At 45.2% G+C, this 15,226-nt stretch overlaps 1 protein-coding gene across 1 annotated transcript in view; it reads right to left on the bottom strand.

Annotated features, from left to right (window-relative positions):
• TRABD2B (TraB domain containing 2B) overlaps positions 1-15,226 on the bottom strand; it is a 292,528-nt gene that overhangs the window by 110,408 nt on the left and 166,894 nt on the right. Inside the window, exon 4 of the mRNA XM_075157035.1 lies at positions 3,551-3,725. Within this exon, the coding sequence (XP_075013136.1) occupies positions 3,551-3,725 (175 nt within the window). The remainder of the gene's footprint in view (positions 1-3,550; positions 3,726-15,226) is intronic.

The following is a 15,226-nucleotide window of genomic DNA, read 5'->3' as shown; positions in this document are numbered from 1 at the left end:
CCATGCCTCCCTCCACTGAGCTCCCCTCCAGCCACATGTTTTCAGCCAGCCAGGTGGGAATCCAACGTTTTTCTGATGGGAAAGTACATTTTTTGTTATGGGGACAGGGCCTTACACTCTACCATGTTTCAACCCAGAAGGGATTTCTGCCAGTCCAAACCCACCACACCAACCACACTTTCTGCTGACAGACACCGGCATCCTCCAGCTCAGTAGCACCAGGCTCCTGCACCACCATCATCATCTTATTTTACAGCTGAAGCCAGCCATGGTTTTCATCCTGTAAACTACTGCTTTTGGTCACGGTGACCCCCGTGTGTGGTTTGGGTTTCACTGTTTTGTTGGTGGTTTTTTTTTTTGGTTCTAAACAACAGTCCATACTCCCGGAGGAGTCTATAAAATGTCTTGCTGCTGCAGGCATTGAGAAGGATATGCCGAACCGAACTAGACCATAATTTGCAAAGACACCTGCATGGCGTCTCCTGGCTTAGTCAAGCTGATTATACTAATTCAGTGTTAGACACTGCCGAACTACCCATCCATGGCCCTGGGATCTTAAATCAAGCTGAGGATGGTGCTCCGACAGAGCAACAGAGCTTCAATTGCTACATGCAGCTGGGCAAAAGCCAGGTAATCCTACCTACAGCAGTTTCCATGAGGTATGGCTCCCCGTGGAGAGGCCACCGGAGGAACCAGGCAGGGCTCTGCCTCGGAAGGGCGTTTCCAGGGTAGGACCCTGTCCCCAAGCCCCTTGGCTCCAGTTATACCTGCAAATCACAGGATGCCACCGAGTCCAAACGAATCATCGTGCAGGGCTTGGGAATCCCTCCTGCAGCAGCCCCGGTCCATAACATTGCGTTTGGTGAAGTTTTTCCAAGGTGCTTTTCTCATAACAGGCTTATTTTCTTATTTGGAAAAATACTTATTTTCCTAATTTTATTTGCCAGCACAGTTTTATCCAGTTCTTCCCTTTCCAGAAGCTATGACGGAGATTGTGAAATTTGGAAACCAATTCATAATATACATATATAATTTAATTATTACTCATTCATTAGTTCCAATATCCTCAACATAAATGGATTAATGCGGAGATCATGCTTAGCATAAGAACAATACCTTTTGGAGTACATTATCCATAATATTTTTTTCAAATTATTTCCCCTCCATCATGTTAGTCTTAAATATGCAGAATGTTAAATGAAGTGAAATAACTTTTGCACTGTTTTGAGAGCAAATGCACTCCTGCAGACCCTATCATGCCAAAGGTGCATTCCTAAAATTTTGCACTTCAGAATTCATGGGAATATGTGAAAGCCTCAACTTTCATCAAAAACACCCTTCACTTTTATAAAAGCCAAAACCAAATCCTCAAGGTTTTAGAAAACAATTTGAAATCATGACCCAAACACATACCAAAAAAAACCCTTAAAATTAAAGAAGTAGATGTAAGAAAGCAAAATACAAAATGTATCAATAAAAGCCACTCTTACAATTCAGCGTGTGGGAAAAAGAAGAAAACAACACCACAAAAACCCAACAAAAACCTGCAGGAGAAAACTGCATTTGAATCATAAGAGAAAATGAACTTACTTGCACTTCGGCCACATAAAAGTTTTGGCATTGAAAAATTAATAATTTTCTCAGTACTTACTGCACGAAGGAAAAAACACCCCAGAGAAAAGAGGAGGAATTAATTGTACTTAAAGTAGGGACGGCCTGCAGGGATGGCCCGCTTTAGTGAGAAAGGCCAAAGGGATGCTGGAACAAAGAACCCAAAACAAAAAGCTTTCCTCGGCGTCTCCGGTGCCCCAGTTTTCAATAAATCCTGCTGCATGTGTCTGTTCTGTCCTGCTACAGTCAGCTCTGGGAAGAAGAAATAACCCAGCGACAAACATCACCAAAAATGGAGAGTGAAGGAGAAAACGAGACTTGGTCTTTATGAGCCAGCTTTCCCAAGCGATGCTGCCCAGGGGTCTCAGGTAGATGCTCTCCGATGGGGTGGGGAATGAAAGCTCAAACCTCCCACAACTGAGACGTGACTTTCTATGGAAAGCAATGTGTAATTAGTATCCATTTGCTTAATTTAATTTCTGTCATTAGCACATACAAATAGCTGCAGTGGATTGGATCCATGGCCCATCTAGTCCAAAATCCTGTCTTAAGCCGTGGTCTGTAATTGATGCCCAGGAAAAGTGTGTACAGAGCAGGGCAAGCGCACAACGATGCCCAGTTTATCCTCCCAGCTCCAGTATATACTGGTTAAGGGACTTCCAAAACTGGAGACTACATCAAAACCATCATGTTCGATAATCTCTGATAAACCCCGCTCTTTGGGTTAGACAAGCTGTTTTTTATGAATCCCTATCCAATTATGAACCACCATGATATATTTTCCTACTGTAAAAACAGTTAAGCAAAACTCCTCGGGCAGAAATATCAGGCAAGCTTGAGATTAAATAGCTTGGGAAAATTCAGTCTGGATACACTTAAAAAATAAATACATCAAAATGCATGTATCTCTGCTAAACCCTGCAGTCTTTAATCAAAATTCCCACCGAAGTGAGTAGCGAAAAGCAAGTTGTTGCCAAAGTTCATAGCGAGAGCCATGGGATGAGAAGCAAAGTTCTGTCAAAAATGAGAAATTGTCAAGGAGAGGGAGCAGGAGGAGCGGATCGGTTCTCGGCACGACAATCTCAGGCTGCCTTGAAGTCAAGGGAGCTCAAAGAGCCACTTAAGCCGGTGCTTTCTGCTGAACTGGGGCCCGAACAGTTATTATTTATACTCTTATCACAGAGAAATGTGAATTCCATTGAACAGGGAAAAAAATTAAAAAAGGGAAAAAAAGGACAGTAGCACGTACTGTCGCAGACTCACAGAAGCACCACAGACATCTTTGTTCTGCAGACTTCATGGAGAAAACTTAAACAGGCAGAGGGATGCATTGGATTTTCACTTAATGATTTAAAATGCTGTCATTTACCTACACACGTAACACATGCATCCCTCTGCGCAAGGTCCAAAACCAGCCGGACTGCACACACACCACCAAAGCGGCAACCCCAAAAGGTCTGAAACCCCAGGCCAGCACCCTGAGCCACGCCGACGTGCCTGCGCCACAGCAAGGTTTGTGTTCCCTTGTCAGTCACTGCCATCAGCACCTGGGCTCGCAAATTCAAAGGCACTTCAACCATCTCCTACGCCCGCAGCCACAAACACAACCACGGTGGGAACATAACCCAAGCGGCCCACAGGTTGGGCTGGGAAGGGAACAAACACAACAGCGTGAAAAGCATTAACAGCCTCACGCTTCTACAATCGGATGGAAAGCAAAGGAGTGCAGCCTGTCCACAGCCCGGCCGGACCCGGGCCTGCCTCCTACACCAACTCACTGCATTTTAGAGGCAGGTTTAGACAAACAAAAGCCTTTCTGCTTCAAAGGGAAGTCCCCTAAGACATCTTCCCGCAGGGCCAGAGACAAAACCCTGAAGCGTTCAAACCACTTGACTTCCAATCACGATAACCGAGTAAAGCGGAAAAATTCATGCCGTACCTGCTCCAAAGGCAAAGAAGAAGCTCTTGTCTGTGTTCTCCCTTAGAAGTGCCATCACTCTCTTCCCCATCCTCTCATTCCTCTTGTAGATGAGCTCCTGTCTGAAGTAGCTGTCTATCTCCTGAGCTGTCACCTGCTCGTGGGGTGGGAGTGTTGTGTTGATGAAGTTAGGGACCTGAAATGGAGAGAGAGACTGCAGGTCAGGTGACAGTGGTTAAGTAATCCCCAAAACACTGGATGTTTTAATCTAGTCTTATTTAAACCACCTGAGCATCACTATCATACAAAAAACCACCAGAGGATGAGAGCTTGCTAGCAACTCTAGAAAGAAAAAACAAATCACCAACCAACACACTTTTTTTTGGGTTTGTTTTTTTTTTTTAAGTGAAACTAGTATTTTACAAAATGAAACTTAAGTTCATTTTTGACTTTTCTCTGTTCCTTCAGCAGAATGTAGCTCTAGGGGTTACATTTGGGTGAGTTACTAAAACCTTTATTCTCTGCTTGTTCAACACAGTTCATTGGCTATTTAATACCAGAACAAGTCCTGTCATCTGTTCTCAGCCATGGTCACCATGAACTTGAGTAAGGACTGCAAGATTTGCCTTCCATGTGCTCCTTTTTAATAACCTAACAGTTAAAAAAGTAGGAAAGGTTAGCAAATCCAGACATAGGAAGATGTAAACAGGGTAAACCCCCTTATCTCTCTTGCAGCTTTAGGTGCTATTAGGTCTCACCAGAGAAGACCATGCATTGCAACACATAAATCCCTGGAACATTCCTGATATTTCCGAGGAAGGGATTTCCACAAGAACTGCTTCTTCAGTCCCTGTGTTTGTGAGGAGAGATGTTCATAGGCATAGAAGAAAGGTTGAAACCCCAAGGACTGTTCTAGTCAGGGCAGCAGACCCAGGAATGAGCCAAGACCCAAGCTATAATGGACAGACAAGCCAGAAGTCCCTGATTATTAGGACAGGCAACTTGTTTTGACACGGTGAGGGTCCAAGGTCTACCATGAGAGTCTGGGAGCCTACGGGCGCTGCAGCGAGAAGCGTGAGCAGTGTTTGATGACTGCTAACAGGACCCAGGCACCTTCCGGCGATTTTCTGTGCCTCACCACTGGAAAGCAGCTTAAGCTGCAAAACCCAGATTCAGATTTCTGAGTCCCCCGGTACATGTAAAGTTGCCAGGATTTCCAGTGTTAATCTGAGTCAGTGGTAATGATATTGCATGCACAGCCCATAAGGGGAACATCCCTCACTCACTGTGCTGAAATACTTGATGCAAGGACTCTGTTACTTTGGTTAATTCTTTCTCTGGTTTTCTACTATACCAAATTCCTGTACTCATCTTCTAAAACTTGCCTTTTGTCTCTGTTTTTCAGCCCACCTATTACCCTCCCACTTGGCCACATGATTTTATCACAACAATTTTTGCCTCTTCCCATGCTCTTCACTCAAACTGCCTCTCCAAAAGCTTTCAGCAAATCTTAGGGAAAGAACTCATTTCCATCTTCCCAGTGGCTCTCCTTAAAGCTTTTTCATTGCAGCCTCATCTAATGGGTGGGGGACCAAGGAGCAGAGATTTCTCACCATGCATTATGCAGAAGGACAAGTCTAGGCCTTTCTCTGGATTCCCACCAAAGGCTGTACCCAGCTGGGTGAGACAGAAATGGGCACCACATCTCCTGAGCCGGGGAATCCCACATGGCTGGAGTTAATACTGCTGCTGACAGCGACCTGCCCCAGCCTATTGGGCCACGCGCAACAGCTGGACCTTTGATTTTCCAAACGACTTCTCAACCTGCTTTGCCAAATCACCGCACTTCTCACAGCACGTCCCTCCTTAAGTGTTCAATTGCATTACCCTGAGTCATTCCTTCCTCCGGGCTTTCCAGCATGGCTTGGCTTCGCCAGTGCATCTTGTGAACTCCTCAGAGCATGCAAGTACTTTGCACCTTGTTCTCAGTTTAGCCCTTTGCCAGCACTCAACAAGTAATAAGTCCCATTAAGCCAGACCTATCGGAGACACCAGTTTCCTGTTAATACACAAGGAAGCTGCCTCAATGTCTGGCAAGAGCGTGCCTTTGTTTCAAAGGGACGCAGGAGCAGCCTGCCGGCGTTGGAGGGGTAAAATGCTGCTGGCTACAGCAGCAAAGGATGTAGTGGCTTCGATTCCTGGTGAAAGGCAGGGAGAGATTTTTATCGTAGGAATAAAGTCTGAGTAATGAGTAGCCGTTCTACACTTGCAATAACCTCTGAATGCAAAGCTGTAAACCAGTTGGTCCACGCAGATATCACAAGCCTTTGTATCTCCTCTGTACTGAGGCTTTGTGTTTAACGGGTTGATGAAGCTGAGCCAGGAGGTAGGGGAGCCTTCAGAGACTGAAATGGAAGGTGAAATTTTTTGGGAACATCTGAAGGCTCAACACCCACATAAGAGAAGTCTCTTCTTCCCCGCTTTTGGCTGAAGGGAAGTCAAGGCTGGGAACTGATGGCACCTGATCTCGAATCATCTGAGATGCTTTGGGGAAAGTAAGGTACGGCGTTGCCTGGGAGGACTGCCTGCTCTTACACAAAGCAGGAGAAGCAGTGCTGTGGGACCGAATGGCTTTGTGCATCCCACTCCAGCCAGGGGAAAGCTCTGACGCTGGAGGTCTAGATAGCCCAAGGACAGAAGTTGTGTTCAGACCTTGACCAAGAGTGTCTTTGCCAAGAAGGAAAGCACCTTCCTTCAGCTTGTGCAACTCCATCACTTGCAATCTTACATCCACATTCAACCTACAGTTTGTTCCTCCTCTTTATCTAACCTAAAATACAGTCCACAAAATGGCGCCATTTACTTGCCTTTTTTTTATCCTCCCTTTCTTTCTCTTCTGTGGGAAAGAGTTTGCCAATGGCAGAGAGATAAATGTAAAACCAAGGACTGGGTTTGTCAACATTTCTTATGCTTGTCCAAGGAACAAGACAAAGGAAGACATCACCTCTAAAGGCACGTCATCAGCTACAGGTCCCGCTGCACCTTGTGCATTCCTCTATTTCTCATGACTGCTCCATCACTGGCAAAAATAAACCACGTATGTTTCTGCATGTGTGTGGCAGAGGACAGAAGATAAATGATTGAAGTAAGGATGCCCGCACAGTGGTGCAACCACACTCTGAGCTACGACACTGGCCCCATTCATCACCTCCGCTCCTCCCTCTATCGCAGTTCCTTTCCACAGTCGGTGACATACACCATGCCTGGCTCCAAGGAGGCAGCTGCTCCTGTTGATTTAAGAAACCTTTTGGATTCCTAACCACCAGACAGGGATCAGGAAGTCAAGAAACAGTCACACACAACTAGGAAGCTGTTAACTGCAGCCAGAATTTAAGGGTTTTTTTGGAAAAAAGAAAATCTGTTGTTTTAAAAGGATAGGCTAAAGAATGCACCAGAGGAACGCACCTTCCCTCTTCTACTTTATCAAGTATTTTTGTTTCCATTCAGTGTAAAAATTAATTTCAACATTTTAATGATAGGTATTTGTTGTTTTGAACCGAGAGTGAATGGATGAGACATTTGCTCTCCCAATGGGTGAGGGACTGACCTCCTGATAATAGCTGAATGCTGCTACTAGTATTTAACTAGTATATAAAAATACACACACACACACACACACACTACATATTTCCTATGGAAACTCAAGAATATATTTCATTGAGGTGTTCAAAAGAAGGAATATTTTGTTCGACTGAATCAGCTAGAACTCTTCCTTTTTTCTATTCCTATTTACTTTGGGTTACAGCTCTCCTATGGACAGTATAGATGGATCCCAAGCTCAGTCATTAGGTACACCCTGCATTTCTTAGTTAAGCTTTTGAGGTTAAAGGAAGAGAATATGAGAACAAAAAGGAAGCTAAGTCCCAGCCTTGCAGAAAATTCTTCCTCTCCACACTGCCTGTGTAATTTTACTTGAGTCAGTATTCCTGATGGAATATATGTGTGGGTAAAGCTCTGCACACACGTCTGAGCTCACAGTGCTGTGGGATGCGGGCCATAATTCTTCACCTTTGAAGTCAGTAGGAGCTTTAGGAAGAAGAAAGAGGAAGGATTGTGGAGTGGTTATGACAGTACCCACAAAAAATGGTTCTGTTCCCATGGGTGATACAAATCTCTTGCATGATCACAAGCATGTCATTTGGGTTTAGACCTTCAAAGGAAACTCAGCACTTAACCTCCGCTAAGTATCTTTGAAGCATTTGGCTTTATTCCTCCCGCCTCTCAAAAGTCCATCTGCAAAATGGGGACAGCAAGACTTTCTGACTTGATGTTACATACAAGGCACTGGCTGAATCTAGCTGTTGAAGGACCCAAAGGAAGATCCAAAGTCCAAGACGATGCTCAGCGGTAACCTCTCTTCCCACAAATACTTTGTGGAAGGAGGTTGGGATTCTGCTGCAATCGTTAGTATAGGAGCTAACAACATACTTTAGCTTACAAAAATGCATCAGCCGTATCTCAAGATCTATGCTATGCTGTCAGCTTTGTCTATAGAGACAGAGAGAAAGAAATGGAAAAAAAAAAAAAAGAGAAAAGCAAAATATATTGGTGCAAAGTCTTTTATCACATTTAGGGCTTACTGCCAAAGTTCAGCTGAAAATTCATAAACACCAGACTACATTTAAGTACATTTTCGTATTTACTATTTTTTAATATTTGGACAAATATTCTGGGCAGAGGCGTGATGCCAGAGTTGTGAATATCTGTCTGCAAATAAACTTTTTGGACACATATAATCAACTTTGGTTAACATTTTATTCTCCTGCTTTGGATCTACTGGTTACAGTGGAACTGCTCTAGATTCAGTCCAGTATCAAATCACACTCAGATGTGGAGGAACAGTGTTATCGTTCCTACTCCTATACACCACATTTCCCAATCCTTTGATACCCCCTTTTAGCCTTGTTCTGTTCCAGTGATGCTAGCCTATTTCTGGAATGTGCATTCAAATTGTAAGATTATGTCAATGAAAAACCAGTACTACCAACATTAGAATAAAGGGCTGTGTGCCCTTTCTTGCCTGTGGGCAGGCAGAGACGGTCTCCAACCATAGGTCTATCTGCAGATGGAGAAGAGGAAGCTGAGACAGGGAAATGGGAAGCCAACCCCTGCCATGGAAAATATAGTGATCCTAAAACCTTTTCTGCCATTATCTTCCCATATCTTGGTCGACCCTCTTGGCTTCTGAGACTCCTCTCTCCCACTGCCTCCTAATCAGCAGATAACTAATGGCTTTCCAGCCTCACCTCCTGTGCAATGTCCCAAGTCCAGACCGCTGCAAGTACTTCACCAATCCTTGCAGGGGAATCTCTTAATAGTAAAATGCCTGATTTCTCCTTCTCCCCCCAGAGCGTTCACAGGCTAAATAGAGAAAACAGGAGGAGGCACACCCAGGGTCACAAGGGACGTCTATGGCAAGGCGGAGAGTTGGCCATCAGCTTCCCGAGTTCCAGTCTAGCACCTCGATACAAAACCCATCCATCTTTCCCCGACAGGAGGGCTCAGCCTCCATGCTAGCAATCCTTATCTCCAGTTGTTAGCAGGGAGTTTTTCCCAGATCATGCTGACTACATTTAGTTTTTTTTTTAACACGATAAAGATTGGGTTCTCTTTATTAGTCTCCTAGTTTATGAGCTTTACGTGGGCAGAGGCCAGAAGACAAGTAAGGGATCATGCTTTGAAGGATTTTCCCTGTACCACGCAGGTCAGGAACTTTTATACGGTCGACAGCACTACGCAAGATAAGGATCTCAAGAGCCGACAGCGCGGCTTACGGGGGCTGCCAGGGAGCCAAAGCAGCATCCCGAAACCCGCTGGCTCCTCCGACAAACTGAACAGCCCTAAATTCACACCAGCCCTTCTTGGGTCAGAGGCTGACATCTGAGCTCGAGTTATCATTCCTTTATGAAGGGAGGATACCCTCCCGTTAACCAGCCTTGACAGGGCATTGTGGTTTTTACTGCAGTGCTGCAAAATATACTGCTCTGGACTTGGAAGACATCTGTTTCCCTCTGATTTATGGACCCTTCTGGCATCTGGGAGAGCAATATCCACTTACTGCAGCCTCTGATACGAAGGATTCAAACAGTGCAAAGTGAATGGGCTGCGAGAGCAAGCATCTCCACGAGGAGGACGTGGCTGCTGCAGAGACGAACGCTGCTGCCGACTTGACTGGTTTTCCTCCAGTACTCCTGAGTTTCCATCCTGACGGAGACCTTCATTGGCCAAGGAGGGGGTGTGTCTGGTTAATCTGATTTAGCCCAAAGCCCAAAGTTGGCAGCTACCAAGAAGATGAGCTTCCAGCTTGTTATGGAAAAGGGAAACCAAGAAGGAGCTCCGCAAAATGGTATCCAGTTCAAGCACGTTGTGATTAACCCATTATTGCTTTCTTTTAAGCACCAAAATTTAAAGTCATATATTAGAAGCCTGAGTGTAAAAGGAGTCTTTGATCTTCAGGATAAGTCAGTTCCATCACTCCTGTCCCTTTCCCAGGGCAAACATCTATCCCACATGGGATTTGAGAATATATTACAGGCACATCCAGCACATTTTGGAAGTCGTGGTCAGCATAGGAATGTCAATTTGGTGGATTTTGGGCTGCTAAAATGGTTTATTAGAAGCATACCCTGACACCAAACTTGGATACAGACTCAGACTGATTTGAAGTCACAGGAAGCTTAAACATATCCCCAGTCTGTGCTCATCCAGTTTTGATCCCACCCCTTTGCAGAAAGCCGAGCAGTTCCCCAGGGACAACGCCCACGGCAGCCGGAGGCTCGCAAGTTTTGAGCGCAGATCAAAAAGCCAGTCGCGCTTCTCCCACCCACGCTCGCCCACCAGCCACGCTGCCTGGCCACAGCCGTCCCCGCGCCACGGAGCCCTTTGGGAAGCGCTGTTGGGGTTTGGACCAACTCGGCATTTCCACGGCAGGAACGGATTTTCCACCACGTCCCTTGGCTTAGGAGGAGTCTGTAGTGTCCCAAACCTCAGAGAGCAGGGAACAGCCCTGACAAACTGCAAGGCGAAGGGGCAGCCAGCTCTCCCTCGGAGAAAGTGTGGTCTTGCGAACCAGGGGCCTAAGGGAGAGGGGCTTATGAACCCTGAACTATCTTCTGGCTCCGACTCACTGCAACTGGGATGCGTTGCTGCAGTTTCCAGCATTTCTGCTCCGCTTAGGCACGTCTAATCCTCTCTGAGCTAAAGGCTGACGACTCCTTTCGCCGAGCTGCGCTGCGCTGATAAGGCCCCCGTTCCCGTCCCGCGGCGGGGGTCAGGCTCCCGGGGCAGCGGCTGAGGTCGGGGTGTCTCACACCCCCATGCCAGCAAGCCCAGCCCTGCCCTTTTCCAACGCGTTGTTTTCTCCATCTGCTGCCTCGGAGGAAGGGGACACATGGCTAGCTACCCCCGCAGCCTGTCTGCACCCTTTTCCCTGGAAATAGCAATGGCTGGAAGAGGAGGAGAAGAGTCTCCTCTCACAAACCCAGTATTGTAGGGCATCAGAAACCCACAGAAAATATCTGGATGAGGATGGAGGGGGAAAAAAAAAGTAAAAATGGGTTTTGCTTGAAGGGAAGTGAGGGAGGGAAGAAAGTCCAAGAGCACAGGGAGACCCAGAGTAAGAGTAAGCACATTTCTTGGGACCAGCTGTGGGGAGCCACTTCTGGCTGTGAGCTGATCCCTGCCCAGCCACATCACTGCTCGGCATCCTACACGTTGCAGATACATTGCAGTTCACGGCAGCAAGCTTTCTGTAATTGGCCTACCTGATTTAAAGCTAGCTTGGGTACCTCTCCACATGGCGTGGCAACTTGAGTGTAAAAATGGAGGTCTTTGAAATTGAATTTCAAATTAGCTAGCTCAGCTCTATGAGCGACTCTATTTATAAATAGAGGAAAATTACAAATAGGAGGAGACAGGGAGGGCAGAAAGTAGGCTGAGAGCTAGTGAAGTCTTTATGGATACTTTTATAAAACAATTCTGCAGGCGAGACAAAAGCTGTAGGAGTCATTGCTGGCCTGAGTGTAAACTTGCCTGCAGGCAGGGTGGGCTGCAGCCCCCGGAGCGCCTGGACACCTGCGCCCCTGCAGCTTCAGCCCCCACCGCACCTGCGTGGAGACCCTTCCTGGGAGCCCCAAACCCCTCCTGCCATTGCTGTTCTCCCAGGTGGTACCTGGCCAAAGGACAGTCGTGTGCCCTGCCTGGTTTTACCTTCTCCCATGCATCTGGGTTGAAGGAAAGCATGTTTAAGAAAAAAAAAATAAATAAAGGGGGGGGAAAAAAAGGCAGAAAGGCCACAGGGATGGGCTGTGCATCTCACAAACAACTTGGGGGGTGATACTTTTATCCCTGTTAAAAAAAAAGACTTTCAACAAATCCCTGAGAAGTCATGACCTCCATGTATGTTTTCTGTTTGTTTTTCCACACCAGTTAAATAGTTGCTTTCCAAGCACTTAGGAAAAAAAAAAGAAGGAAGCAACACCAACCCCTCCCCCAAGGCCTCCTTCCCCACCCCAACCCCGTCCCTGCTCCCCTTGGTAGCGATGCCAAAATATGCAGCCGGCCTCTCTATCTGAATGAATGTTTTGATTAAAGAAGTCTTAACAAAACACAGTCAGAACAATGATCCCAGCCTCCTTTCTGCAAGCTTCACCCAACTATGCAGTGTATATTTAGGACCAGATTACAGGGACCTGTTCATTAATTGAATAAGGATGACAAGCCTGCAGTGTATGCAAATAAAGGTTTGGGTTTCAGTGGGGAGGGTAAATCTTAACTACCTAATGATACTCCTACCCCATTTAAAACCCCTTTAACATTGGGATTTTTTTGAGGCCAGCTTTCATGAGCTTGCAAACATATGGAAAAGTTCAAGTTTTTCTATTTCCCTTCCAAATGCTTTGTTTCCTTTGACAAAAAATATTTTTTTTCCTGTTCTGACACTAAAACCATCACCTATTATATTGCCATGACACCCAAGTAAAGATACTGATCAAAGGGCAAAGCAGGGCAATAAAGTGAAAAAATGGGGCCAGAAGGTTTGGTTTTGGGGGTTGGTTTATTAAAGCATTGCAATTCTTTTTCCAAAGGTATTTTTCATTTTGTCTTCTGTTACACAGTGGGAGAACAGCTGGTCAGTAGCGGGTATAAACCCAGGTTTGGTTGTTCAGGGCTCTTCAGTGAGTTTCTTCCCTTCCCTGTTTAGTGAGATGTTAGGGAAAGCCTGAATGTTTTCCTGAAGTTTGCAATATGATTTTAACCCAAGGCAAGTGTGATCCAAAAGATATGGTTTGCAACGTATCACACAACTTAGCAAGGAGCAAAAAGCTGGTTAATAACGCAACAGCATCTGGGCTGGACACCAGACCTCCGGAGCTGACCCCACAAGGCAGTGCTGGGCGGAGAGAGCCCTGCCCTCCTGTTCGGTCACAGCAAAACTCCAGCCTAGTCCCAATCCAACCAGCCTAAGCTCTCTAGCCATGCGGGCATCTGGAACAAATTGGACAATGACTTTTGAACTAATTTTAATTTTTTTTGAGGTGGGGTTGTTTGAGAGGTCTAGTATAGGACGTAAAGATGCAGATGAACATTTCCAAGAACGCATTTTGAAATGCAACGGGGACCAGTCCGGAGAAAAATAAGGAATAACTCAGATGAAGTCAGTGAAGTAGAGACAAATCAAGTCATCCCTGAAACTGATTTCTTTGCGTCTCAGCTGGTGGAACTGTATAAGCCTTGACTTTGGGTTTATCAGCAATCATCTCTCCCGAGAAGAGAGAAGAGAAGATCCAGGTCTGAAGTCACCGTCAGAGAGCACAACCAGTTTACACTGGAGAACCTGATCTACGGTGTTCGCTATTCGGTAATGCGCAATAATAGTGTCAGACCAAGAAATGTTGTGTCAAGGAGTACCCAAGAACACGGTCTTTTTGGATAACGTCTGATACTAACCCTGCCAAGTCAGCAAAGACAACCAAATTGCCCCCTTGTCCCACTTCTTTCCCCTCTCTGTCATAATGAGGTGACGAATACATCATCTGGATAAAACACAAAGAGAGAAAAAGCATTTTGTACATTCAACCCACAAGATATAGTTTAAAAAACTAACAAGTCTTTCTCATTTCTCTCAAACAAGTCTTTCCAAGAAACACTTCATAAACCAGCTCTTTAAAAAGAAGGGATAGTAAATGCTTTACAGCAAACATACAGCAATGCACAGAAAGCAGCATGCTACTACCTTCAACTCCAAATATTTTTACCAATCACTTTCATACTCTTTTATAGTTTATTCCCTTACTAATAAATACAGGTAGTCAACAATCCTTAAACATTTTTAATGTAAATCAGCCCTTTTCTATAGGTGAATATGTTCCTTTTCTAATAACACAGCAGTCTTTGAAAGAAAAGTCTTTGCTTTTAAATGTCTTGTTCCAATTTTTCTCTGACTTTCTCTCCCTCTCCCATTGCTTTCTCCATGGAAACTGGAAAGAGGAAGGAAGGAACTTCCAAAGTAAGACAACTCTAAATGCAAACATGTAACGAAAATTTTCAAGCAAGAACCTATTTTCAAAACCTGTAGCATGAAAATTATCTGGGCATGTTCCAGATTATTAATAAAAAAATAATCTCTGCAGTGTTTTCCCCAGCACTGTCATCAACAAGTAGACTTAACTCTCACAATCTGGATCTGTAACCAATTTTCTGAAACACATAAGCCAAAATATAATATTGCTCCAATCTGGAATCCTGTTCTGACATAATATGAAAATTAGACTCTGAAAATTTTGGCTGCACTTCTGGTTTTTTTACTTCCAAATGCTCACAATATACCAAGACACAAAACTGTAACTCAGGTGCAAGGGGAAAGAAAGTACGATCCCACCGCAGCAGATCAGGAGCTCTTCTGAACTATGGGAGGGCAACATCCCTCCAGCAGCATCCTGTGCTGTGGCCCACAGAAGAGAAGGTGGGAGACATCCTCTGCTTGCTGTCGGGGCACAAGCGGCGATGGGCACATGTGTTGCCAAACACCCGGGCAGCGTCGGGACTGCCGTCGATGTCAGTTGTAACACACGCTCGTGGAAGCGCTACTGACCCTTCACCTGGACCCAGAATGAGAAACTCGTGGGACCGGCTCCCTTTGTGCCTGGGACAACCTTCAGTTGCTTCGCTGGAAAGCCTATAATCATTTTCCCTGGAAGAATGAGAGGCTGTGCCAGTTCGCCTGCACTTCGTTACAGCTGAAAATGATAAGATGCTTCCAAAGCGTTGCGTTACAATAGCTGTGCCTTCAGTTTATGGATTTATCTTCCTTTGCCCTAGATAAAACTCCATTCCTTGGACAAATTAGGTCTGCTTGTCATTCAACACTCTACCTAATGGTCTCAGCTGTGTGTTTCTGCAGTTGTTGAAGCTGGAGCATTCCACAGATAGTTTTCATTGATTTGAGAAATGAGCCAGAAATTCAGTTGTATTTTATCCAGAATGAGAACGGGGCAAGTTAATGATGTAATTAGAATTATCAAGACCCTTAAATCTTCAAGGATAGGATTAAATGCAGGATGATAACATTTTTAAAGGGGTACCTAACACAGCCTGGCAATTTATAAACAGCAAGTGCACTGTGAAGTGATGCACTAA

Source organism: Calonectris borealis, chromosome 8 (assembly GCF_964195595.1).
Source record: "Calonectris borealis chromosome 8, bCalBor7.hap1.2, whole genome shotgun sequence".
NCBI classification, from domain to species: domain Eukaryota; kingdom Metazoa; phylum Chordata; class Aves; order Procellariiformes; family Procellariidae; genus Calonectris; species Calonectris borealis.
Note: the sequence above shows the minus strand (reverse complement) of the source record. Positions and strands in the feature narration are given on the sequence as shown.